The following is a 27922-nucleotide window of genomic DNA, read 5'->3' as shown; positions in this document are numbered from 1 at the left end:
AAACAAATGCTGCTTCTGTGAGAACACCATCAGGCCTGTCAGAATTTATGGCAGACCAGTGGATTTCCTTTCTCCCAAAGCAGTTTAAGGCACTTAAGTGGCTTATTAACACCACCTGGTAAAGTTTCTGCTTCAATCCTGATTTAGGAAAAAAAAAATCAGTAATACTGCAAAAAAAAAAAAATGTTTCCACAAAACAGTAAAAAAAAAAAGTAAATACTTAAGTTTTCTAAGGAATAGAATAAATGCTAAGCTCTGCTTAAATTATACAATACCATGAGTTACCTTGGCACTGAAACAAATAAACAAAACAAACAAACAAACCCAAGAGCTAAAACCTGAAATACTGTTTCTGAATTAAGACTTTTCCCTGGAATCAATTCAAACACACAAACGAAAGACACTGTGAGCTCGGAGCCTCGTCTCCTCAGGATGTCCTAGAGGAGGAGAGAGGCCCAGAGGCCCGGTGGTCCTCACGTATCAGAGCTACCAGGTACAGTAGCTTCTTCAGGACTACTCTCTCCTCTTTGGGAAGTCAGCTTGATTAAGCAGGACCTGCTGGGCTTACTGGTCAATATGAACCCTCTCTAGCCCCAGCCATACTACCATGAGAAGCCAGGAGAAACTGAGCTGGTCAGTCTACCTACTAGGACGTCTCCTGGCATCTACTTGAAGATTCCTTGGGCCTCCTGGATCTGCCTGAACCCCACGGATGCACCTCCCATGAATCATGTACACCCCCTGTGTCTGGTCAGGCATCACCAGCTGTCTACGGCCCCTAGTAGCACCTCCTCTTCATGGAAGGTTGTGGACAAGCGCTGGTCCACGTCCCAGGCCACTTTTCCACTTTGCTCTTTGGTGAGTTTTTTTTTTTTTTTCCTATGCTTTCTACTGAGATCCACGTGCTGAAGGATGCAGTTCTGAGGTCATCGGGACAGGCTGTAGCAAGCACCCCAATAAACTTGGGTGCTGGGGAAACACTGTATAGTGAGCACTCCCTGCACACGATTGCCTGTCAGGTCCTAAGGCCTCTGAAGGGGAGAGTCACAAGGGAGAGGAAGGGGTTGTTTGGGGGTGGGGGGCGTCCTAGATCATCTAGCTTCTTTGTGCAGTGTTGACTTCAAGCTCTGAGAGGCCAGAGGGCGAGTCTTGGCTTCTCATGTCTGCCCTGGAGTCCCCTGCCTCCTGGATCCTGTTCTCCAGCAGCTCCTGAGGGTCCCTGAGAAAGACCACCATGACTGTGATGTTGTCACGGGAGCCCCGCTCTCGAGCCTCAGCCACTAGCTCCTCAGCAACATGGAACCCATTGCCCTTCTGCTTGACCAGGTGACTGTAGACGAGACCAGCAACTTCCTGGTGGGGGACAACGTCAAAGAAGCCATCACAGGCGAGCAGCAGGTAGTCCTCAGAGCCGGTCAACTCCCGAGAGGCGGCATCTGCCTCCCCAGACACATAGGGCTTCTGGAAAGCGTCCCCTGCAGGAGATGGAAGAGCCTGTGTCAGATGCTTCTTCCCATCCACTCAGGGCCCAACCTCACTACCTGTCATCATGGAAGGTGATCTGTTATCCTCATATTCAAACTTGCTTACTGCTTCCCACCTTGCTCAGGGTGGAGCACTGTGGCTGTGAGCCCAGCCCCTAGTTTCTATCTAGATGGAGGGGGCTCTCGCGCCAGCTCTGCATGCCCCTCCACTGCTGGTGTGCAGTGACACAGGGATAGCGATGGCTTGGGGCGGGCTGTAAGGAAGGAGTGGAGGATGGGACTCTTGGCAGGGTGAGAGGGGCACTGGTAGGGTTGATCCTTTGCGATCCTTTTCCTGAGCTAGAGACACAAACTGTCCCTGTCCTGGGAACTGACTGCAAAGTACAGTTCCCACCAATCCTGAGAGAAAGGGGCTCTAGCACTCTGTTGTAGACTGATACTTGCTATAGGTTAGGTGGTTTAAACACATTTTGGACTTACAATATTTTCAATTTATCAGGGGTTTATTGGAGGCCATACCCTTATAAGAGTCCAGCAGCATTTATAAACTGCAAATGTATATATGTATGTATGTCTGTATGTCTGTCTATCTGTATGTATGTATGTTTCTGTTCCAGTTGGAGCTTGAACTCAGGGTTTGGGTGCTGTCTCTGAGTAAGCTAGTCCTCTACCACTTGAGCCACAGCTCTACTTCCAGCAATTTTTTTCTTTTTTTGAGGTTAATAAGTAAGAGTCTTACAGATTTTTCTGCCTGGGCTGGCTTCCAACAGAGATCTCAGACTCCTGAACAGCGAGGATTACAGGTGAGATACACCAGTGAATAGCTTAAACTGCAAATTCTTCTTGGCACTTTACACTTTCCTAAACTACTGAGTGGACCTGTGGTTGCATCTGGGTTAGGCTCTGTAACCCCCTTACCAATAGCTCTGGACACAGCCAGGGTCCTGTTGACTCTCCAGCAGTCTATGAAGGACACGAAGCCACCCAGTGCTTCAATCCGTGCCTTTTCATCCTGTGTGGAGACAGTGAGGAGGATAGGGGTCCTGGGTGACTTCATGGGACAGGGGGCCCCAATGTCACTGCATAAACCAAAATATTGAGCTAGCTTCCCTTCCTTTCCCTCCCTCCCTTTCCTCCTTCCTTCTCCCTCTCCCTTTTTCTTTTGGTATGTGCCTCTACTGGAGCTTGAACTCAGAAGCTTTAGGGCCTAGTAGCTTTTTTGCTCCAGGCCCATGCTCCACTTTTATCACAGCCCCACATGGCACAGGCCTTACAAAGCCTGAGCTAGCCCTAAGAGGCAAACCTGGGCCTACTCCTTTCTTCCTTCTCCTGAGCTTCCCCCAGACACTGTCTTTGCTTGCCACAATAGAAGACCACAGTGCTCTAGCCTCAACGGCTTCCCAAATGGCGAGGACAGAGACTCAGTCTAGCCACAAGTCTTATGGAAAAATCTTTGGTCCTATGAGTTCCCAGGGGAGAGTGTTGGGCAGAAACACAGGGGCATTAGCTCCCCCTCTTCCTCTATACTGCTGTGCAGAAGAATGACTAGAGCTGGGAGAGTCAAAGCCTCTCTCCAGATTCTGGCACTAAAGACTGGGCATCCAAAGAACAGGAATGATAGGCTCTCATCTGGCAGGTTGGACATCCTTGTCACTAGAAGTGGTCCCTTGTCCCAGTTCAGGGAGAAATTCTTTTTTGTTGTTGTTGGTTGTGGGGTTTGAACTCAGGGCCTGAGCTCTGCCCCTGAGCTTTTTCACTCAAGGCTAATGCTCTACTATTTTGGGACATAGCTCCACTTCTGGTTTTCTGGTGGTTAATTAGAGATAAGAGTCTCATGGACTTTTTTTTTACCCTGGCTGGCTTTGAACCTTGATCCTCATATCTCAGCCTCCTGAGTAGTTAGGATTCCAGGCATGAGCCACCAGCTCATGCTTCTCTGTCGGAGCTAAGCAGTCTAGACCCGTTGGTGACACATGGTCGGAGCAGTAATGTCACTCTCACATCCAGGTAAGGACATGAGGCTCAACCAAGTGAAACACCAGGCCCCAGGATCTCAGAGTAGCTTCTGCCTACTGAAGTCTCAAGACGGGTGCCCTTCTATTTCAGTGCAAAGTCACCTCCAGGTTCTTGCTCTGTGGCCGGCCACTCCTTGTTTGAATACTTCACAGGCATCTGGGCTAGGCTGGGCTGCCCAGCTGCCTGGGCCTTCTGTTGGGTGAGGAGATCCAGCTGTCACCTGGAACCCCAGGCTCCATATCATTGTGACTCACAGGCGTCTCACCAAGGGCTCATTTGCAATACCTGGCCACGTGGTCAGGCAGGAGAGGCCTCTCTCAGTAGGAACACCGTGAGTTTCCAAGGCCCTCTGTGCTGTCTAACTTACCCAGACAATTCTGGTTGGGGTTCCCTGACATTCTGTTTCTCTGTGAGGTGCCCAGGCTTGGGTTCCCAGCACAACAGGTCCTGGGCTTGAGCACAAGGAGTTCTTTACCTGTCGCTCAGGTTTGTGTGGTTCCATCAGCTTCACCACCTGTCCCTGCTGCACCAGGAGAACCTGAGAGTCCCCGAGCCACGCAATGTGCAGGGTCTTTCCGGCAATGAGTGCACACACACCCGTGGTGCCGCTCTGTAGCCGCTGTGGGGAGAGATGTGGCATGAGCGTGGTATGACAGAACCACCATGAGACCAGCATTCATCCTGGAGGGTTATGCTCTGCTGAGAGAATGGATCCCACACATCGGTACTGGCAGGAAGCAGTGTGGGAGGGGAGTGTGCAAGTGCAGAAGGCGGGACAGGGATGACCCAGGTCAGAAAGGAGTTTCTGGTGTGATGACACTGTCTTACTAGTAGGGCAGGAGGATCATGCTCATCCAACAAGCTGGCTGTTTGGTGGCTCATGCCTGTAATCCTAGCTACTCAGGAGGGTGAGATCTGGGGGACTGTGGTTTGAACCAAGCCTGGGCAGAAAAGTCTGAAAGACTGTCTCTAACTAGCAAAAAAAAAAAAAAAAGGCCAGGAGTTTGGCCTAGTGGTTAAAGTGCTTGCCTAGCATGCATGAAGACCCAGGTTCGATTCCTCGGTACCACATACATAGAAAAAAAAGCCAGAAGTGGTGCTGAGGCTCAAGTGGTAGAGCTCTAGTCTTGAGAAAATCCAAGGACAGTGCTCAGGCCCTGAGCTCAAGCCCAGGACTGGCAAAAAAAAAAAATCTGGGCTGGAAGCATGGCTCAAATGGTAGAGTGCTAGTTGAATGAACGAGCAAGCTAAACAAGGGTGAGGCCCTGAGTTCAAACTCTGCTAATGTTCAACCACTTGAGCCATAGCACCACGTCTGACTTTTCTGAAGTGTTTATTGGAGATAAGAGTCTTATAGACTTTCCTGCCTGGGCTAGCTTCAAATTGTGGTTCTCAGATCTCAGCCTCTGGAGCTGGAATGATAGGTGTTGAGTCACCAGCACCTGGCTACTTTGCAATTGTTTTTTTTAACTTTATGACTCACTGCTATCTAGAGCCTTGATAATCCTGGAGACTGCTCCACCATGGCTAGCTAAGTCCTAGACTCAGCATGTCAGCTGTGAGTGTACCTTTCACAGGTTGGCCAGCTGGTTTGGAGCTCATGCCCCAAATACGTACTCCCTTTGCATAGTAGGCAAAAGTCTTCCCTGCCCTGGTGGCTTCAGCTGGTGACTGCAAGCTCGAGATTACTCTGGTAGCTCAGAATTATTCAAACTCTCCAATTCTGATTTTGCTGGTGCTTGGCTGGGCCTACTGAATGGGCCATGCTTTTTTTTTTTTTTTTTTTTGCCAGTCCTGTGCTTGAGCTCAGGGCCTGAGCACTGTCCTTGGACTTTCTCAAGGCTAGAGCTCTACCACTTGAGCCTCAGCACCACTTCCGGCTTTTTTCTATGTATGTGGTACCAAGGAATCGAACCTGGGTCTTCATGCATGCTAGGCAAGCACTTTAACCACTAGGCCAAACTCCCGGCCCTGGGCCATGCTTGTCTATTTCCCTTTCTTCCTAACCAGCCATGGCACCTCTCCGTGTGGCTCTGTATGGCATGTAGGCCTATTCCTCTTGGCAGCTATAAGCAATAAAATCTCTCCAGGTTCCTGTCACTTTTCCATATCTGATTAAACCAAAATCAGAAGTACACACCCACACCCACACCCACATATACATCTTGGTGCCTGTCCTGGGGTTTGAGATCAGGGCCTGGGCACTGTCCATGGCCTTTTTTTTTTTTTTGCCAGTCCTGTGCTTGAGCTCAGGGCCTGAGCACTGTCCTTGGACTTTCTCAAGGCTAGAGCTCTACCACTTGAGCCTCAGCACCACTTCCGGCTTTTTGGTATGTATGTGGGGTACCGAGGAATCGAACCCCGGTCTTCATGCATGCTAGGCAAGCACTTTAACCACTAGGCCAAACTCCCGGCCCATCCATGGCCTTTTTTGTAAAAAGTTAGTACTCTATCACTTCAGCCAGAGCTCTACTTCTGACTTTTAGGTGGTTCATTGAAGCTAAGCGTCTCAAGGACTTCCCTGCCTGGGCTGGCTTTTGAACTGCAGTCCTCAGATCTCAGTAGCTAGGTTTATAAGTGTGAGCCAGATTTTAAAACAAGTGGGGTGCTGGGAATGTGGCTTAGTGGTATAGTGCTTGCCAAACATCCACGAAGCCCTGGGCTCAATTCCTCTGCACTACATAAAAAAAGCTGGGGGGTTAGGAGTTTGGTAGAGTGGTCGTGCTTGCCTAGCATGCACAGAGACCCAGGTTCGATTCCTCAGGACCATATACATAGAAAAAAAAAAGACGGAAGTGGTGCTGTGGCTCAAGTGGTAGAGTGCAAAAAACAAAAACAAAAAAAGCTGGAAGTGGTGTTATAGCTCAAGTGGTAGAGTGCTAGCCTTGGGCAAAAAGAAACAGGTGGTTCTTCCTTCCATGATCTACAGAAGATCTATTTTCAAGTCTATATTGCTGGGGGCTTGGCATGCTGTTTCAGAGGTGCTAAGATTTGGAGATAGAGTGTGCCCCAAGGCTTTGTGTGTTGAAATTTGATTCCCATGGTAAGGTATCTGGAAACTCAATCCAACTATGATATTTAGAGGGAGTGTCTTTGGGAGGGGACTGGGGTTGGATACGGTCATAGGGGTGGAATCTGGTGCTTTATTTATTTATTTTTGCCAGTCCTGCACTTGGGCTCAGGGCTTGAGCACTGCCCTTGGACTTTCTCAAGGCTAGCACTCTACCACTTGAGCCTCAGCACCACTTCCGTTTTTTGTTGCTATGTATGTGGGGTACCGAGGAATCGAACCCGGGTCTCCGTGCATGCTAGGCAAGCACTTTACCACTAGGCCAAACTCCCACCCCGGAATCTGGTGCTTTATAAGGAGAGGGAAGGAGACCAGAAGACAGACTACAGGTAGACACCACCACCACCACCACCTGTAGCACAACACACAAACATTTACTCTGTCTTGTTACGTGATGCTCTGAGCCACTTTGGGATTCTGCCAGCAAGCACATTACCTCATGACCTTAATTCCTCCAGAACCGAAAGGCAAAAATGAGTCCCTCCCTCTAGAAAGAATGAAATGGCATAGCCCCCAACAATATCCTGTAAGGATCACCCCAGATCACCAACTACTTCCCTTTCCTTTCCTCTGCAGAAGCCACGGCTCTCTGATGCGCTAAATGCTATTAGTCCCCTAACCTCCTTGAGATCTGGCTGCTGGTTCTTACCTCTCGCTTGGCTTTCCAGAGAAACATGTCATCGGTGAGCTGGAAGGCTTCTTTGAGGGCTGCAGCAGGGTCCGTGGGCAGCTGCGGCCGGCGGGCAGCGATGACATGCACGTGAACAGCGGCGTATCTCGCCGCATCCACACCTCCATGACCATCGAACACCGCGAAGTAGGCACGATCCACCGAGTCCTGGTGGGGAAGGCGGTGGGAGTCACAGATGGCTGGCTTTGTACCTCCCTGGCCCAGTTGCTATCACCTGGTGGGGAGGGGTGGTGGGGGAGGGGGTGCAGCCTTGGCACTGACTGAAGTCGTGTTATAGTTTCCATGTTTGCCTCCCAGAATTCCTGTGCTGGAAATTACTCTCCCAAGGCTGATGATATCTGGAGGTGGGACTTTGAGAAGTAATTGGGATTGATCTACTTACGAATGAATGCATTACCAAGGGAGTGGTTTTGTTAGAAAAGAGAGGGCTCTCTTTGGCAACCTCTTTTGTCTCAACAGTGCTGACATTGTGCTTTAGGACTCTGCAGTCCCCACCAATAAAAATCTCAATAGATGAGGGCCCCTCTCAGTTTCTAGAATTGTAAGAACACATCCCCCCCCACCCAATTTCAATTTATAAATGACTCAGTCTCGGGTTTTCTCTCTTTTTTTTTTTTTTTTTTTTTTTTGCCAGTCCTGGGCTTGAGCTCAGGGCCTGAGCACTGTCCTTGGACTTTCTCAAGGCTAGAGCTCTACCACTTGAGTCTCAGCACCACTTCTGGCTTTTTTCTATGTATGTGGTACTGAGGAATCGAACCCGGGTCTTCATGCATGCTAGGCAAGCACTTTAACCACTAGGCCAAACTCCCAGCCCCTCGGGTTTTCTCTTATAGTCAGCAGAGATAGGTTAAGTCTGAAAGAACCCAACATGGCTTTCACCACCATCACACCAGTCAACCTGGCTCAAGCATGCCTGTTAGGCCTCAGGGATTCCAGGAGTCTGGGCTTTGCCAGCTATCTAAGATGGTTACAGACAAAATGAATTGAGATGTTACAGATGGCTCCTGAGGGTGGGGGCTGCGCAGGGCCCAGCAAAACAAGTCTGAACTTGGCACTAAGCCTCCTATCAGGCATGGGCCAACTGTTGCTTTTTCTCCCCCAGCCCCAGACCTGGGCTTGAACTCAGGGTCTGGGCTCTGTCCTTGTGCTTCAACCTTTGCTCAAGGTTAGTTAAGTGCTCTAGCCACTGAGCCACAGGGCCACTTATGGCTTTTTTTTTGCAATTCATTGGAGATAAAAGTCTTACGGATAGCTGGGTGCTGGAGGCTCACACCTGTAACACTAGCTACTCAGGAGGCTGAGATCCGAGGATTGTGGTTCAAAGCCAGCCTGTGCAAGAAAGTGTGTAAGATTCTAATCGTCAACTAACTACTCAAAAAGAAGTAACAGAACTGTGGCTCAAACAGGCTAGTCTTGAGCAAAAAAGGCTCAGAGATAACACTCATGATTTCAGTTCTAGCCCCACAACTGACCAAAAATAAAGGGTTTCACGGACTTTCTTGTCCAGGCTGGCTTCGGACCCTGATCCTCAGATCTCAGCTTCCTGAGTAGCTAGGCTTACAGGCATAAGCTACTGGTACTTTGGATTCAAGGGGATTGGTGGCCTGGCCCAAAGGTGCCAGTGCTATGAATTACCCTCCAGATTTCCCAGGGAACCAGCCACCAAATATCTTGGTCTTAGACAGCAGCTAAGAAGTAGTTCCTCTGGCTCAGCTTTGACTAGCTGCTCTTCTTGGCACCCAGGGTTCCCACCTCCTGCTCAGCCCCCCCCCCCCTCCCGGTGCCACCCTGTGCAGGACGGGGCCAGCCCCTGGACTCACTGAGAAGCCAAAGAGATGATTGAAGAAAGGAAGGGACACATGCCGATCTTCCATCTTGCGGCGAGTGTTCCGGATGGCGTGGATGGAGACCAACCTCTGCCGTGGTGGGGTCTGGGCCATCAATGGCAACTGCTTCTGCCACTGGCCACATACTTCCCAGAGTTGGTTGAAGAAACTCCGTGTCAGGCCTTTGGCATCAAGTACTGATGAGCAGGAGAGAAGAATGGTTAGGGATGTACAGACCAGTCCAACTGCAGCTTATGGGCCCCCTGAACAAATGCTTTTCCTGCTACTTCCAGTTTTCCAGAAGATTCTATCAACCAATCACTTCGTGTGTCAACATACAAAACTATGCACTACAGCCTGTTGTTAGCTAGACAGACATTTTTGGTTTGACGATATGTACTCAGAAGTCACCTGGCCTCCAATGGAGTAGTTCCATTCATAGACTGCCACAAGGAAATAATCAGTACTACAAAAATAAAGATAAAATACAGAACCATTTAAAATTGTCCATTAATTAAAAATGCTATATATCTAATGACAGAAGAATAATTCAACTTTGGTCCAGTCTCTTGATGAAGAATTAAGATTTTTGCAAGGGTGAAAGGCATAGCTCGGTGGTAGAATACCTGCCTAGCAACTCTGAATGCACAGCTTTGTGAACTGCTTCTACCAAATGCAATAAAATGCAGGTGACTCCATGTGGTCTGGGACACTATCTTGTACGCATGCTCTCTGCTGTGTGATTGAATTGTCTTGAGAGCAGTTCCCCCAGGCAGCAGCAACCATGTGACCACACCTTCACGAGAGCCTGGACAAAATCACCTACCTAAGCTGCTCCCAAAATGCAGACATATGGAAACTGTCATTTGAAGCCTGTGGACTTGGGGATAGTTTATAATGTAACAACAAATGGGATGCCCAACAAAATCCCAGTGAAACCTGCGTCCTAAAAACAAACAAAAAAAACAAGCAGCAACAACAACTAAAACATGTAGCGGGGCACTTGTGGCTCATGCCTGTAATCCTAGCTACTCAGGAGGCTGAGATCTGAGGATATCTGTTCAAAGTCAGCCTGGGCATGAAAGTCTGTGGCCCTCTAATCTCCAATTAACCACCAAAAAGCTGGAAGTAGAACTGTGGCTCTTGCTTGAGTGCTAGCCTTGAGCCTTAAAGACTAAGGAACAGTGCCCAAGCCCAGAGTTCAGGTTCAATTTCAGGCAGGTACACACACACACACACACACACACACACGCACGCACGCACGCACACATCAACCAGGACCAGGTCCAAAGGAAATGCCAAGGGCTCTGCCTTCAGGCCTTCATTTCAATGAACAAATCTCATCCCTCCTGGAACTTCAGTTCTGGCCAGTTCAGGTGCACATGGAAGGTACAAGTGAGTCAGAACCAGTCCCTTAAAAATAGAATTCAAGGTCAAGTCACAGGAAAAAGGGTATTGCAGGCCATAGCCATAGGCCACAGGGAACTGGGAGAAAAAGTGTTCCCACACAGAGTTGTGACTGTGAAAGAAAAAAAAAAAAGCTTGGAAGCTAGAGGGCATCACAGGAGAAGAGCCCATGTGCTGGTACCCTGGAACACAGGAGGACCCTGAAGGATGAATTTGAGGGGAACCCTGTATAAAGTTTGGGGTAAGGTCTATCATTGACTGCTGCTCCCATATCCAGGACAAGGCCTTGTTTTGAGGACTTGACAAAAACTGTGGGACTGGCACGGCCAGGCTGAGGATATGGGTGCCGATGAGGATAAAGGGCCAACTTGGTTGGACCTATCTCAGGGGCAGCAGCTCCATATACCTTTAGCTTAACAGATCCCCTGCTCGCATCAGAGACGCCATCATTCAGCCAGGCCTCCTGGTGCTGCCTCCAGGCCCTCCTCTCCCTCTCCTCTGCTCAGAAAACCACTTGGAAAGCTGCTGTGGGCTCCTTCTCACTCTGGAAATTACTGGTGCTTACCAGGCTTACAGTACGTAGAGAGCACCCGTCCCTGTGCTGTCTCTTTCCTTTCCTCGGCTACTTCCACTTATGTGTTTGGGCTTGAATCTTGCCCAAAGGGCAGTTATAAACGAGGATGATAAGCTCAAGTAGTGATTCTGGGTTGTCAGGTTACTGGAGCCTTATCTGCTCCTCTGGTCAAGAGCTGTGGATATGGAGCTTTATAAACTTCCTTAGGAGATCTGTTTGCTCATGCCTGTAATTTTAGCTACTAAGGAGGCCGAGATCTGAGGATCCCAATTCAAAGCTAGCCCGGGAAATCTCCAACTGAACAGCAAAAAAGCTGGAAGTACAGGAAGGAATGATATTGTCCAAAAAGAAATTTACTCCTTCCTTCCTTCCTTCCTTCTTTACTGGTCATGGGGCTTGAACTCTGGGCCTGGGCACTGTCCCTGAGTTCTTCAGCTCAAGGCTACTGCCCTATCCCTTGAACTAAAGCCCCACTTCCTGTTTTCTTTAGTGCCTGGGCTGGCTTTGAACCTTGATCCTCAGATCTCAGCCTCCTGAGTAGCTAGGATTATAGGCGAGAGCCACTACTCCTGGCTTCCACTTTCATTTTTCTGATGGTTAACTGAGAATAAGAATTGCATACACTTTCCTGTCCAGACGGGCTTTGAACAGTGATCCTCAGAGCTCAGTCTCCTGAGTGGCTAGGATTATAGGCATGAACCACCAGCACCTGGCAAGAAATGTACTTCTTTTTGGTCATGGGACTTGAACTCTGGGCCCGGGTGCTGTCTCTGAGCTCTACAGCTCAAGGCTAGTACTCTACCACTTGAGCCACAGTGCCACTTCTGGTTTTCTGGTGGTTAATTGGAGATAAGAGTCTCACAGACTTTAGTGCCTAGGCTGGCTTTGAACTGCAATCCTCAGATCTCAGCCTCCTGAGTAGCTAGGATTACAGGTATGAGCCATCACGCTGGGCAAGAAATGTACTCTTTATCTGACTTATGTAACCTTTCTGTGTATCACCTTTACCATAACTATATATATATTTATTTATTTTCTTTAAAGCTGGAAGAGTTGCTGTGACTCAAGTGGTAGAGTGAAAAATTAAGCGACAGTGCTCTGGCCCTGAGTTCAAGCTCTAGTACTGGCACAAAACAACAATAACAACAGCAACAACAAAAATACCCCAAACCAAACTAACACAAGAGAACAATAACAATACCTATAACCAAGGAGAAGTGGTAAGCCAGAGGCTTCACGAGTATCTGCACTTCGGTGGTAAATCTCAAAATGCTTGTCCTGATATAGTCTGTACAAGAATGGGTTGGAGATAACAGACTGTGTATATGATCTATTGCTACGAGTAATCAAGGCCGCTAGGCCAGGCCTGCATGATATGCTTTGGGGCAGACAGCATGGGCCAGGCAGGGCAGGGCAAGCTGTGATTTCCCAGCCCTTCCCTCCTTGCAGGCCCCAGGTGTAGGGCTTGGCTACGTGGCAGTTCTCCTTCCCACCAGCAGGTGACACTGTTTCCTGCCTGGACAGACAAAGGAACCAGCCAGGGTTGGCTGGGGTGGGAGAGTTCCCTTTGTGGACACCTGTCCCCAAGTGGACACTTGGTGGCAGCTCCCGCTGCCGGAAGCTTGCTGGCTTTGTGGAGAACAATGGCTGACTGTCATTGAGGACAGCTGTCTCCCAGGCAGGGAGACAAGGCTGTGCTCGGATGGAAGGTGGGCTGGGAGCCAAGGCAAAAGGGTCCAGGAAGAGGAGGGAAATGGCCTGGCACACAGGATGCCAGAGGCCTTGAGTGTCTTTTCTCTTTTCCTCCAGTTTGTATCTTGTTTTTCCGTCTATGCATGGGATAGTACCGAGTTTAAAGGAACACAGACAGGAAGGAAATGGGAAAGGAAGGCAAGATCTGCTTCCTACTGCTGGGATTGCTGTTGCAGAAGTGAATTGCTACCTAAAAAAAAAAAAGCCAGGCTGGGAGTTTGGCCTAGTGGTAGAGTGCTTGCCTAGCATGCACGAAGACCTGGGTTCAATTCCTTGGTACCACATACATAGAAAAGAAGCTGGAAGTGGTGCTGTGGCTCAGGGTAGAGCTCTAGCCTTGAGGAAAGCCCAAGGACAGTGCTCAGGCCCTGAGCTCAAGCCCAGGACTGGCAAAAAAAAAAAAAGCCACACACCTCCTCCTGGATCTGCCTGCAGTCAATCACTTTCCCTTCCTGAAGCTTTGGTCCAACATGAAGGAACAACTTGGTCAAACACAGTCAAAAGCAATTACTAGGAGATTTAAAAAAAGCTGTGCAGTACAAGAGCCTTGCATCTTAATGAGCAGACTGTCAAATGGCTTTGCAGGCTTCTTAACATACCTGTGGTGTTTCTGGTGCCAGGGCCAGGTCCCACTAATGACAGTCCTGAAGTAGGAGGTGACAGGTGAGCCTGTATCACCACCTCATGAAGGCCACAGATATTACTAAGGGGCTCCCCCTAATGATCTTGCCTCCAGTGAGCTGAGACCAAAGGGTCTCCTCTCATATTTTCTACCACCTGGACCATGATACGGCCCCTGTGGATGGCTGACACCTCAGTCTGTTGACTGAGCTCCAGTTAGCTGAGGGAAAACAGTGACTGTATTTCAATCTGACCACCTGACTGCAAACTGTCACCTTGGATTCCTCACATATAAAAGAGGACAAGACTGATTCAGACCAGTCCTAAGGATAGACCTAAAAAGGGAGTATGGCACCCAGGAGGCCCTGTCTCACTGGGTGACTCTTGAGTGGCAGGAAAGGCCATGGCCCCTCTTTCTGCCCTTTGATCCTGCCCCTCTGACTTGGAGCAACACATTGCTCATACCCTTACCCTGGTGATGTGTTCAGGAGCCCCAAGACCACTTGAGAAGAAAGCAACTCACAGGTCACAGGAGGCTTCTCGTCTGCCTCCTCTTCCTCCTCCTCCTCCTCCTGCTCGGGCAACTTCCTAAATTCAGAAAGGTCTGTGTGTAGCAGCTGGGAAATGGCTTCGTGGGTCAGAGCTGCAGCAACGGATGGCGGAGCATTTCTAGGGACAGGAAATGAGAAGTGAGGTTGGGAGGGGCTCGCCCACTCCGAGGACTCTTTCGAGGTGGTGATGATGGCTGGTATCCCACTATGGGTCACAGAACATGGCAGTTGTCCTGGGGGAGCTGGGACAGACATCCACACAACAGCCAGCGGCAGACACACATCACCCAAAGGGACCTGCTTAGAAGGTGCCACAGTGTGAGCCCAGTGTGAGCCTTGGTGTTGGCAAAATCAGCCTCCTTTTCAAGCTGATAAAGGAAGAGGATCAACAGTGCCAGGAGAGTTATGAGTTGAAGTATACCCTTCCAGATTCACATGCTCAAACTCCAACCCACAGAATGGGACCTCAGTGGGCAATATGGCCAGGGCAGATCTGGGAAGAGATAAAGCTAGGAAAGAGAGACGTGGCCCATCCAGGGAGCAGCTGGTGAAGTGGCGAATGAGCCAATGGGATCACTGAGCTACCGCCTCACACTGGGAACAATTCTGACAAATGAAACTTGGTGACTGCTTTGAAGGTCAAGAACAGAGCTGAAGAACTGAGTAGAAACAGGTAGGGTAGACTGGAAAGTCACTCCAGCCTGAAGCCAAGTGGAAGGGTTGAAATGCCAACCGTGTATCAGGCACCTCTGGGCAGAATAGGTAGATGGAGGGAAGATGGAAGCCTGCTGTTGCCAAGGAGGATGGCCTGAGGGCATCCATGCCCATCCTGCCCCACCCATGGGCTCTGTGCCTCTGGGACTCTGCACACATTCATTCCACTTCCTCAGACACTCTCTCTCTGGCTTTTCTGAGCAGAATGGATCAGCCTTCCTTCAGCCCCTACAGACTCTAGGGGACTTTACAACCCTGAATCTGCCTCCTTGCCTGGGGGTGGGGTCCCCTCCAAGGCTGTGCCAGATGGGATTTTGCTTGGGGGCAGCCGAGTGATTCATTGCAAGGATGATACTCTGGCTTTAACAAGAGGACAAGAACCTTCTAGTAGCCTGGCTGATGGGTCATGTCCTGTGGGGCCAGAGTATGTGAAGGCTTTGCAGATGGTGCTTGGAATCGATTGGGATGAACTAATACTTTAAATGAGAGTGATTTAAGGTAGAAACATCTGACAAAACCACCACCCTGCATAGGGTGTGGCTCAGAGCACTTACACAGCATGTACAAGGCTATCGATTTGATTCCGCCCACTCCACCCTCCACTCCCCACCAAAAAAGAAAAAAAATTAAAAAAAAAAAAAGCAGGTAAGCAAGCCAAGACATGAGAAATGAGTTCCTCCGGTCTGACATTTCCTGCCAACCACTGGGTTTTCCCATTCCACACGCTAAAAAGGGCCCTGTTCTCCTTGGCTCTGTGAGGTCATGCTTTAGCTTCCTGCCCACTCTTTCCCTGCTGCAGTTGCTAGTGGGGGCAGGGAGGCAGCTTCCGGCCCTGTAGAATCAGACAATGCTTGGCCTTGGGCCTCCAGCATCCTTTTCCTGGATGCTAAATCCAAGGACCCACCCCATGGCTCTACTATGAAGGCCTCGAGTCTCAGCACTGTACCAGAAGGCCAGCCAGAAAAGTTCCAGGGAATGGCCTAGGTACCCAAGAAATACCAGCTACCTGGGGCAGGGAAGTTCAGCAGGAGAGATGAAAACTGCATCTAAATAACTGCTCTGGAAGGCATGCAGCTGCTGCAGGAACTAAACCTATGACCACGAAACTGCCATCAATAACAAAGGGAGACAGGACCTCAAACAAGCAGAGCTTTCAGGATCTAACTTCTATAGGGTCTGAGGACACCATTTAAGATCTGAAAAAGAGCCTCAGTGGGTCTGTGTGGATGGAAAAGAGTGTGAGGGTGTGTGAGGCACCGATCAATAGAAGTATTGGCTTATGCATGTGTGGACACAGAATGCACTTATGAAGGAGTACTCATGTCTGCATGAAGAGAGACAATAACTTAACTCTATTAAGATGACTAAAAATAAACTTTTTTTGGGGGGTGAGGTGGGATGGGTTCTGGGGCTTGAATTCAGGGCCTGGGTGTTGTCCTTTAGTTTTTGTGCTTAAGACTAGTGCTCTACCACTTTGAGCCACAGCTCTATTTCTGGTTTTCTGGTGGTTAAGGACTGGGTTGGCTTTGAACTATGAACCTTAGACCTCAGTTGGGGGCTGGTGGCTCATGCTTGTAATCTTAGCTACTCAGGAGGCTGAGATCTGAGAATCACAGTTCAAAATCAGCTGGAATGAGAAAGTCGGTGAAACTCTTATCTCCAATTAACCAAGAGAAAAATCAGAAGTGGTGCCATGATTTAAAGAGATAGTGTGCTAGCCTTGAGCAGAAACAGCTCAGAGACAAACCCCAGGGCCTGAGTTCAAGCTCTATGACCAATTAAAAAAAAAAAAAAAAAGACTACACATTTGAAGTTTTGATAAGATGGATATATAGTCCATAGTCCAGACTAAGCAAGGGGGGGGGGGCTTTGACTCCTCCTTCATCCTATCCAAACTCTACTGCCCAAGATTCTTCATCTCAGTCTCTAAGCCGTAACCCCTGCTCAACCCTTCTGTTGTCAGCCACTGCAGATGCCTTGACAGAACTTTTCCTCATGTCACTGTTGTAAAGTAACCCTAGCCCCTTCTAACTCAGGCATGCTCAAAGTCTCCTTGTTGTACCCCTACACCCAGAGACTTAAGATTCACACTAGAGCCCCTTCAAGGCCCTACTAAACTATCTTGGCTCTTTTCTGCCTAGTTCCCTGGCTGAGATGTCCTGTGAACCCCCGGGATCCAGCCTGATAAATTATATATTTTATTATTATTACTATTATTATTGATGCCAGGCTTGAACTCAGGGCCTGAGTACTATCCCTTAGGTTTTTTGCTCAAGGCGGATGTTTTACCACTTAAACTACAGTTCTTCTGGGCTTTTTGGTGGTTAACTAGAGGTAAGAGTCTCATGGACTTTCCTGCCTAGGCTGCAATCACAGTAACTAGGTTTATAGGTGTAGCCACCAATGCTCAGCGCCAGTCTGGACTTTTTGGCTCAGGCCATGTGTCCTTGTCACCCTAGCAGCCAGATACCATCTGTTCTTCCTTGTCCTCTTGTCATCCTCCTGGGCCTAGCTTTCTTCCTAGTTGTCTGTGAGCTCCCCAAGCCTATGTTCCTTCTCCTCATTTCATGGAAGGCCCAGTGGCTGCTGTACCTGTCTGGAACTGTCCCTACTCACCTGTTCCCAGGTGTTACTGCTATCTCTCCTTGAGAAGGAACTATTCAGGGGCCTTTCCCTCACCACTTATAGCTCATGGCACCAATCCTGATAGGCCAGGGACATCCCCAGAGACCAATCTGCTTCATTCTACCTGACCCTAAAATATTTCACTTAAACAAGTCAACAATATTGTTTGCACGTGCCTACTTCCAGGCACATGGTCGTGGAATACAGCTTTTTTTTTTGGGGGGGGGGGGATCTCGGGGTTTGATCTCTGGCCTGGGTGCTGTCCCTGAGCTTAAGGCTACCGTCCTACCCCTGGGCCTGGGTGCTGACCTTGAGCTCGTGCCCGGCTAACACTGCTCTTTTTTGTGTATCTGTTCTGGAGCTTGAACTCAGGACCTGTGTGCTGTTCCCGATTTTTTTTTTTTTTTTTCTTGAGATGAGCATTCCAAACACTTGAGCCATAGCTCTACTCCCAACTATTTTGGTAGCTGATTAGAGATAATAGTCTTATAGATTTTCCTGTTAAGGCTGGCTCTGAATTATAATTCCCAGATCTCAGCCTCCTCAGTAGTTAGGATTACAAGTACAAATTACTGGCATCAGGACAGCACTGCCTCTTGAGCCAAGCCAAGTATGGATTGCAGGGTAGACATGGCTGTGGAGGAGACCCGCCCATATGCTCAGTAAAGGCCTGCTCCCACACTGCAGGAAGGCTTGAGTTCTCCACTCTGCTGGGCAAGAAGCAGGCAAAAACCATGCTCAGGGAAGCAAAGTGACAAGTCAAGGCCAGAGGCTCTGTTAGGGAAAGCCACAGAGGCAGGGGATGGCTTTAGGGGATTTGCAAAAGATGAATATTCTGTATAACTAATGTAGGCTAAAAAAAAAAAAGCCAGGCACAGTGGCTCACACCTGTAATCCTACCTACTCAGGAGGCTGAGATCCGAGGATCACGGTTCAAAGCCAGCGTGGGCACTAAAGTCCGTGAAACTTTTTTTTTTTCCTTGCCAGTCCTGGGCTCAGGGCTTGAGCACTGTCCTTGGACTTTCTCAAGGCTAGCACTCTACCACTTGAGCCTCAGCACCACTTCCGGCTTTTTGCTATGTATGTGGGTTACCGAGGAATCCAACCCGGGTCTTCGTGCATGCCAGGCAAGCACTCTACCACTAGGCCAAACTCCCGGCCCAAGTCCGTGAAACTCTTATATTCAATTAACCACCAGAAATGAAGGAAGTGGCTCTGTGGCTCAAGAGGTAGGGTAGTAGCCTTGAGCTAAAGAGCTCAGGGACAACTCCCAGGCCCAGAGTTCAAGTCCCATGGCTGACAAAAAAAAAAAGACGACAATGACGACTCATGAATGCTGCTGGGCCTAGGGACTGGGCTTGTCCTCTTGAAGAGGAGCGAGGTTCACAGGGAGACAGCAGCCTTCTGTAGCATGGATGGAACAACCCTTGTGTATGATACAGTAGCAAGATTCCAAACATCTGCAGCTGTCTGAACTGTGGAAAAAAAACCAGACCTTGTCCTTCACTGTCTTTTATATGACAAATACTTTCAGAGTGAACGAATAAATGAAAAGGGGTGTTGGTGTCATGGTTTTTGTGAGGCAGGGCTGAGGTTAGCCTAGGAGATGCACTGTTGTCCATCTTCCCTGAAGACTGCAGGGCTGGTAGCACTTTTCTATGCCTCTGTTTCCTCACTTGTCACATGGGGACAACCCCAGCTCCCTCTCAACATGTGGTTGTTAGAGAGCTGTGTAGCCCAGCTCGGCCTACGACGCCTTAACCCAGTCTCTTTGCCCACTTACCTCTACATTCTTGGCTACAGAAATAGATCTTAGCATTCAACATTCCACTGTGCCCTCTGCCTCCCTACCCCCAAATATGGCAAAGTCCTCGTCTATTATAGTAGCTCAGAATGGGACCTTATCTGGAATTATAGCCTTTGTAGTTTACAGATTTGCACATGTAGTCTGTAGATTTCCTACAGCAGTAGGAAAGAAGAAGAGCTTACAAGCCAATATGACTACCATCTTCAGAAGCAGCAAGGCTTCAGACACACAGCCAGGGACAGCAAAGGTGACAATGAAAGTGAGATCAGAGAGCTAAGTCTATAAGCCAAGGAACACTAACAAGTTGACACCTGATGGGAAGATAAAGGCCTAGAATGATTCTCCCCTACGGCTCTTAAGAGAACAAGATTCTGTGCACATACCTCGATCCTGGACTTTGGGCCCTCAGAAATGGAGGCCAAGTTTCTTTTGTACTAAGCCATCCAGTCTGTGTTAAGACAGCAGACAGAGGAAGGCAATAGAGCAATCCCTCCAAATTCACAGTTTCACTTTGTGCCACTTCAATTACTTGCAGTCAACAACAGTCTGAAAATAAATAATCCTCAGCTCCCAGCCACCTGAGTAGTTAGGACTACAGCTCACTAGTACCTGGCTACAATCTGTAGTTTTTAAGCTGTGTACTGTTTTGAGTAGTGGGAAAGAAACTTGTATCATGTGTACAAATCACCCATTTTTCCAGTGTATCCATGCTGTCAGTGCCACCTGCTCATTAGTCACTTAGCAGCTGTCTTGGTTACTAAATGAAATATCCTGGTACTCAAAGAAACTGGATTTCACTTAGTTAGTAATGGCTCTAAATCATGAATAATGACACTAGCAATTCAGATAGGTTGAAGAGAAGCTATCAAGTACTTGAATCGAGGAGGTGAAGGCTTTTGACTTAAGGAAAATAAGAAACCAAACCCTGTGTTACAGCTGCTAAGATTTACCCTAAGAAGAAAATCTGTGTCATTACCAAGGAGGAGAAATCCATGCTAGTTTTGTTTTTGCACTTCTAATTGCCAGTTAGAGCCACAGTGTACTAAGTGCTTAGCTAAGAGGGGAAGACATTCAGTGATAAGGCTTGGTATTATTCGTGATTTCAGGGCCTTCACTGGGGGGTTTGCAGTGTGGATGGGGGGGAACACAGATGTACTGCTGCAATGTGGATTAAAGTCAACAAACGACAGACACATCACTCCCTGCTCCTCGCCCAACCCAGCCACTCCCCTCTGGTATGGCACAAGCCTACCTGCTGCTCAGGAAAGTCACTGCCAGCTCAGCCAGCTCCCCCTCCACCTCTTCTTGGCTGAGCGTTGCCCCAGGGACCTTCCATGGCAAAGGGCTCTCTGGGCTCAGCGGGGCTGTAAAGTCTCGGAGAAATGCATCCAGGAAGCCTGTGATCTCTGCGCCACAGGCCATTGGGCTGCTGTTCTGTGGAGTTCCAGAAGCCATTCCCAGAGCATCCCGGGGAGGGAGTGGGGGCTGTCGAGTGTGGAGCCAGGCGGTCTCCAGTCAGGCTTCACTCTGGGGGAGAGACACACGAGTCAGCAGTATCACAAGGGTCTGACCATGTGGAATCCATACGCCCTGCTTTGTTTCCTCCACCTGCAAGCAAAATGTGACCCAGTCGTGAGCTCTGGGCTTCTAGTCCCGAGGTGACAAGGGAAGTGGAGCTATGCCCCAGTCTGCACCTCACATGGATCCAAACGGGGACATGTGACCACTCAGCCGCAGCGGGGGGATTATGCCAGCAACAGAGGTCACATGAACATCTCAGAGAATGGACAGAAAAGGCCTGTTCCCAGCATGGCATGGGTGGTGGTGTGGCCAGAGGGGCAGAAGAAGCACCCTAGAGCTGAGTCCTCGAAGGGTTCCACATGACCCTGGGATGCCACCAGCCAAAGGGCTCTAGGGTTGAGGACATGGTACCACCAGGTTTATGTGCTTACAGAACTTGTGCTGGCCCACAGAGACCGTCTGGAGGGAAGGCTAATGAGTAGAGGTGGCGAGTCCGGGGCAATTTGGGAGTTGGCCCAAAGTGAGAGCAAGAAAGGTCCTCTTGAGGGTTAGACAAGACAGAAGCAGGTTTACATGGGCAAAAGGGCACAGCTGGCATGCTGTCCAGTCTGTGCCCGTCAGAGCCCCCTTCACAGGAGTGGGTCATGAATTTAGGCCTCTTACTCCGTGGCTGGAAGAGCAGCACTATGGATGGCCCAAGGCTTCCGATCTCCTGGCAACACCGGCTCCCGTCTTTTCCTTCCCGAATCCTTAGAAATGCTGGGGGCTCAGTAGAAGCCAGGCTGTGTGTGTCCCATACACTTCAGGAGCCAGGCCAAGGGCTGGTGTGACACATGTGAGCCCTGGGACGGGGAAGCCAGGCAGCCTCTCACTTGAGGTCTAAGGATGGAGAACGGGATCCAGGAGGGATCCACAGTCTCAACTTGTCCCTGTCTCATAATGCTCTTCTCACACCCAAGACAGGACCATCAGTGCCCCAAAGGCTTGGGCAGCCCACAGCTCACTCTGACTTCCTCTCGGAGGTGGGATTCCAGCTCTTTTCTCTCGCTCAGACCCACCTAGCCATGGCCCTGGCTAACCAGCCGGCTCCACACACCAGAGTAGTCCTGTCCTCTCGTCTGTCACCCACTGGACACACCTGGGGTCCTACCTAGATTCCTACCTCTTACAGTTTTCTAACGCTTCCATCTTTCTCCTCGCCTTCCCCCAATCCCTGTATTGGGGATTAAAATCAGAGCCTTGTACATGACAGGTAAGAACTCAACTGACCCACACTGCTGGCTCCATCTTTCTTCTATGACCACAGGTGACTTGCTCTACCTTCCCCATTTGGGTCTTCCAGTGTGGCAGCCTGACTCCCCGCAAGCAGGCACTCAGCACAGTACCTATTTTCTCCTGCCCCTTGCAGGTAGGCATACCCAGGGACTGGTGCTACACATAGTTCTCTCCAGCCTGCCCATGGCTATGGCACCTCTGAGGGCTTGATGTCACATACAGGCTCTGAAACTTTGCTGAGGAAAAGAGAACCGTGTTTACTACTAAAGGAAACAGAAGGGGGACACTTTAAGATGACAACATTGTGAGGGTCACCCCAAGTTCTAGGTGGTAGAATCTGAAGGGCTGCTTTCTAGCTCATCCTCTTCCTAGTCTGTTCTTGTTTCTAAGCCTAGGTTCTAAGTGGTAGAACCCCGGGCAAGAATATTCTAGAACCATCGGTCTTAGAATCCCTACAGACAGTGCCTTTAAACTTTGCCATAAGGGAGGCTAATGGCAAGGGCTTGAAGATGAAGGATTAAGAGTTGAAAACAAGAAGAGATAAAGGCAGCTAACTGCTCAAAGAATACTCCCTTATTCCTGATTATTAACTTAAAACAAGTGTGGAAGCATACAGGTAACACACACACACACAAACTAGATGGGAGACTCTCAATGCCAATCAGTACAAAATTGGGGGCTGCAGAGGGTGAGGAGTAGCTGGGCACTGATGGCTTATGCCTGTAATCCTACTCAAGATTTGAGTATTGTGATTTGATGCCATCATGGGCAGAAAAGTCCATAAGACTATCTCCAATTAACTACCAGAAATCTAGAAGTAGAGATATGGCCCTGAGTGAAAAAGCAAAGTGAGAGCTTGAGGCCTTGCATTCAAGCTCTGGTACCATCTCAAAAAACAAAAACCAAAAACAACCAAAAAAAAAAAAAATGGGCCATGAGCGTGGCCCAGTGGTAGAGTGCTTGCCTAGCATGCATGAAGCTCTGGGTTTGATTTCTTGGTACCACATACACAGAAAAAGCTGGAAGTGGTGCTGTGGCTCAAGTGGTAGAGTGCTAGTCTTGAGGAAAGCCCACGGACAGTGCTCAGGCCCTGAGTTCAAGTCCCAGGACTGGGAGAGTAAATAGTGGTAAGTTAAAAAACAAAAACAAAACATTCTCTATACAGAAATAGGAATCAAAAGTTATTGTCAACCTCATTTACTTATAAGTAAATGCAATGTAGACTTCATTACAAATGACAAGTAGACGAACAGATAAAAGAGTATAAAGCAAAGAAGGAAAAATCAGAATGGATATATTCTAACCAAGGGCAAAACTTTGTAAAACAGAGAAATGACAGCAGACAAGGAACACTGGGGGTGGAGGTTGCAGCAGTCACCACAGGAACTGGCAGGGACTCAGGGCCTGCCTGCATAGCTCAACAGAGCTGTAAGCATGAATGAAGATTAGATAGACCCATCTGAAGACAACAGGATGGTGGGAATTCCCCAGCAAGCTCAGCATCCTCAAATGAAGGAAGAGGTTTAGATGCTCTGTCTGCTACGAACAGCTCTGGTTAACTGGTACATTAGAGAGGGAAATGTAAATAATGAATGGGGTGCTGTCCCCCAAGCAACTATCAGTAGCTTTGGACTACACTTAGTTCTCATGCAATTAAATGGCCCAGAGACATTGAAACCTCTAGCTGAGCTAAGTTGTTCCAATAAACTTATGGTTAGGGTAAATGAAAAGATGGCACATTGACACTTTCAAAGGTATACAGAGAACCCCAGATGGTGAAACCCTGGCCCACAGCAAGACACCTCCCGTTCAAGTACAGGATTCAAGTCCTTCTACCTTTGACAGCAGTGGCTGGTGACTTGTTGGCTGGGCATTTTGCAACACTGGTACCTCTTCCTCATCTCCACCCCGTCATGTTTCCTGTGCCTGTCCCCCCTCCTCCCTGCAATGCAGTAATACAGTCTGCACAGGCTGGAAGCCTATCATGTACCGGGCCACCTGTTTGTTCTCTGTCCTAGGGCCAGTGCCCTGAGCCCAGGACGGGACCTGGTTCCCAAGGTCAATCTGTATTATGCAGAGTCTGGGTAGGTGAGGCTGCACAGCGTGACATGATAATCAGTGTTCACCGGCAAAGCTCTGCCTACGAGGGCAGAGGATAGGCTCGCTCACTAAGGATCTACACCAACTGCCTCCTTCTGCTAGACAGGTAGACGGCTCAAAGCCATTTTGCTTGCTGGGGACTATTACCTACACTTTTCTTTTGGTGGGCTTGAATTCAGCTTGAATCCTGTCCTTGAACTTTTAGCTCAAGGATAGTATTCTATCACCAGAACCACATTTTCACTTCTACCTTTTTTTTTTTTTTTTTGGTGGTTAATTAGAGATAACAGTCTTACAGATTGCCCAGAGCTGGTAGTTTATGCTTGTAATCCTAGCTATTCTGGAAGCTGAGATCTGAGGATTATGGTTCAATGCCAGCCTGGGCAGGAAAGTTCATGAGACTCTAACCTTAATCATTCACAGAAAAAACTGGAAAGGGCTCTGTGGCTCAAGTGGTAGAGCATTAGCCTAGAGCCAAAAGGAGCTTGGAGACAGTGTCCAAACCCAGAGTTTGAGCCTCAGGATGGGGGGTAGGAGAAGAGAATACCTTATAGACTTTCCTGTGTGGGGTGGCTTCAAACTATAGTCCTCATATCTCAGCCACCAAAGTAGCTAGGACTACAGGCATAAGCCTCTAATGCCTGGCTACCCAGACTCTTTTCTTGATTGTCCAGCTGGGGTCAGAAAGGCAAAACAAAAACAGGTCACAGTATTCTTTCCCAGGATCCCAGCTGGGGTAAAGGATACAAACAATATCCTTTCTTGTTTTTCCTTTATCCAATAAGCACCTGAATCTCATGCAGGCCTTAAGGATAGGAGCAGAATATTCCTTGCCCTGACAACCCACAACCTAGACAGTGGTAGGAGAAATTTCTAACCTGGAGTAGGAGCTGGAGACAGTGCTGCAACAGGTAAGGGATAGTAAGAGGGTTCTGAGCTCTTCTGAGATCACTTAAGCAGTTCAAAAAGGGAGGTGGTGGCCAATCAGCACGCAGCATATGGGCAGAGGAGTTTAGGGAGAAGGCAGAGCTGGGGAGAAATTAGGAGGTGCTGGGCTGGTGTAGAGTTGTTGACTTGGCTGGTGCTAAGTGGAGGAATGTGTGCAAGTCACCAAGAACCTGGAGGGAGGAGGTGAAGACACTGGGCTCTTCCCCTCCTCCCCCAGTGCTGCCTGCTTTAAGGCTAAACCTGATCTTTAATCAATTCCTGCTGGTTTCTGGAACGAGGTCTCTGCACTTCGATCAGCTGGCCACAACAGTGATGATATTAAGGGTACTTCCAGCTGTTAGGGTCCTGGGGTGCCATCACTGCTCTTCTAACCTTCTGACAAGCACCCTGGATTCTTTCCACTTTACAGATGCAGCTGTGGCGTAAAGGCGAAGTGACTTGCTCAGAGTTCCAGGGTGGGGCTCACACCGGGGAACTAGTCCCTGAAGGCACAGCTTTTCTGATTCCTTCCTGTCTCTGTCTCTGACCCACCCCTCCTTGCTCACCAAGCCTGGGCCTTGGCTCTTTCACTGCTGGGATAGACTCCCTTCTCTTTGTTCTGAATGAACTGACGTAATCCTGAAGTCTCTGTGCTTCTGTGACTTTTTTTTGCCTCTCACCAAAATCTTTAACTGTACAAGACTGTTGCAACTCTGGGGGTCCAACATACTCTTTTGCACACCTGTACAACTTCTTTCCTGGTACTTGTCATCATAGATTTTATTTTCCTTTTAAAATCAGACGCATCAATTTTTTTAGTTTACTGGTTTGGATCTACAAATGCAACTAACATAATTGTACAGCTGCATTATGTTTTCTCTAGCTGTTACCGACAAAATACTTGTTGAGTCTTGTTTAATTTTAGAAGCTGGGTAATGACAAAGTAGTAGTCTTGTGTGTGTGTGTTAGTACTGGGCTCGAACTCAGGTACTGAGTGTTGTCCCTCAGTTTTCCTATTCAAGGCTGGCACTCTATCACTTGAGCCACAGCTCTACTTCTGGCTTTTTGTTGTTTAATTGGAGATAAAGAGTCTCAAGGGATTTTCTTGCCTGGGCTGGCTTTGAACGGATCCTCAGATCTCAGCCTTCTAAATAGGCAGATTACAGGCATGAGCCACTGTTGCCTGGAAAAATAGGACTATTTATAAGAGCAAACTGTATAACTATTGCTATGAAAGTACTGAACCATTACAAATTTCCCCCTAAACCAGCACCCTATCACTTAAGCCACACTCCTAGCTCCATGCTAATTTTTCAATTAACTAACAAGAGACTCTTCTTTATTCGTCATTATTGGAAACAGCATGGTATCATTTCTCCCAGATCTTAACAAGGTATTTTCCTATACATAGGAAAATGTTTTATAGATTTGGTTTTTTCATTATATACTGTGGCAAAATATAACCTAAAAATGACCACTTTCACCATTTTTGGGGATGCTAGGGATTAAACCCATTGCTTTATACATGCTAAGCACATGCTGTACCCCTAAGTCACACCTTTAGACCCCTAAGCTCCTTGGTGCCTACTTTAACCTTTCTTCCTTCCTCTTTTTTTTTTTTTTTTTTGCCAGTCCTGGGCTTGAGCTCAGGGCCTGAGCACTGTCCTTGACTTTTCTCAAGGCTAGAGCTCTACCACGTGAGCCACAGAACCACTTCCAGCTTTTTTCTATGTATGTGGTACCGAGGAATTGAACCTGGGTCTTGCTAGGCAAGTACTCTACCACTAAGCCAAACTCCCGGCCTCTTTCTTTCTTTCTTTTGCCTGAGATAAAGACTCAAACTGCATCTGACACTTGTTTTTCTCATTGTTTGGCACTCTACAACTTAAGCTGTGCCTCCAACTAGGGTGCTCGCTAGGCAAGCTCTCTACCACTAGGTCAAACTCCTGGCCTTCTCTCTTTTGCCAGTCCTGGGGCTTGGACTCAGGGCATGAGCACTGTTGTTGGCTTTTTTTTTCTCAAGGCTAGCAGTCTACCACTTGAGCCACAGCACCACTTCGGGCTTTTTCTATGTATGTGGTATCAAAGAACAAACTCAGGTCTTTGCCTATACTAGGCCAACACTCTACCACTAGGCCAAACTCCTGGCCCACCAACACCTTTCCTTTCAAGGCTGGATTTTCTTGATGGATCACATGGTCCCTTTGATCACGGTGCCCACCCTAGAGGCCCTTTGTGTGGTGGCAGAATGAAGGTAAAGTGGCCATCACATGCCACATGCTGAGATATGCAATCTGACCACGGACACTTTTTTTTTTTGCCAGTCCTGGGCTTGAGCTCAGGGCCTGAGCACTGTCCTTGACTTTTCTCAAGGCTAGAGCTCTACCACTTGAGCCTCAGCATCACTTCTGGCTTTTTTTTTCTATGTATGTGGTACCGAGGAATCGAACCCGGGTCTTCATGCATGCTAGGCAAACACTTTAACCAGTAGGCCAAACTCCCAGCCCAGCCACGGACAATTTCAAAGAGGAAAGGAAAACATACTACATAGCATGGCTGAGTAGCAGAGATGGGCCTTAAAGACGGGGTCAGCATTAACTGACATCTCAGAGAATTCTCCAAGTGAACTTGTATAGGAAGTTTTAAAAGCGGTATGCACAGCAGAGACTGTAATTCTAGCCACTTAAGAGGCTGAGATCTGAGGATTTTGGTTTGGAACTGAACAGGAAAGTCTGTGAGACCCTTATTTTCAATTAACCACCAAAAAGCTGGAAGTGGAGCTGTAGTTCAAGTGGTGGAGTGCCAGCCTTGAGCAAAACAGCTCAAGAACACTGTGCAGGCCAGTAGTGAAAGCTCTGGTGCTGGCATGCACACACACATGTGCTCGTGAAATCTGACTGACTGACAGACAGACAGACAGACAGACAGAGAGAGATAACAGCCAGCCATAAGCCAGTGATG

General features: G+C 48.5%; 1 protein-coding gene and 1 long non-coding RNA gene across 2 annotated transcripts; one reads left to right on the top strand and one right to left on the bottom strand.

The window, feature by feature from the left end:
- Positions 1–433: 433 nt before the first annotated feature.
- Positions 434–20639, bottom strand: Ppm1f (protein phosphatase, Mg2+/Mn2+ dependent 1F). The gene is made up of 7 exons (XM_090320547.1): positions 20391–20639; positions 13965–14110; positions 9082–9284; positions 7220–7408; positions 3976–4119; positions 2403–2496; positions 434–1475 (listed from the first exon to the last, which is right to left on the bottom strand). The coding sequence occupies exons 1-7, from the start codon at positions 20591–20593 to the stop codon at positions 1096–1098; spliced, it is 1359 nt and encodes a 452-aa protein (XP_090176673.1). The 5' UTR covers positions 20594–20639; the 3' UTR covers positions 434–1095.
- Positions 20640–22383: 1744 nt separating this feature from the next.
- Positions 22384–25495, top strand: LOC150045258 (uncharacterized). Its single transcript, XR_016532952.1, has 3 exons — positions 22384–22550; positions 24820–24945; positions 25392–25495. It is a non-coding gene; the product is annotated as an uncharacterized LOC150045258 (long non-coding RNA).
- The last annotated feature ends 2427 nt before the right edge of the window (positions 25496–27922 follow it).

This window comes from Megascapheus bottae, chromosome 28, assembly GCF_031878675.1.
Source record: "Megascapheus bottae isolate mThoBot1 chromosome 28, mThoBot2.hap1, whole genome shotgun sequence".
Lineage (NCBI taxonomy): Eukaryota > Metazoa > Chordata > Mammalia > Rodentia > Geomyidae > Megascapheus > Megascapheus bottae.
Note: the sequence above shows the minus strand (reverse complement) of the source record. Positions and strands in the feature narration are given on the sequence as shown.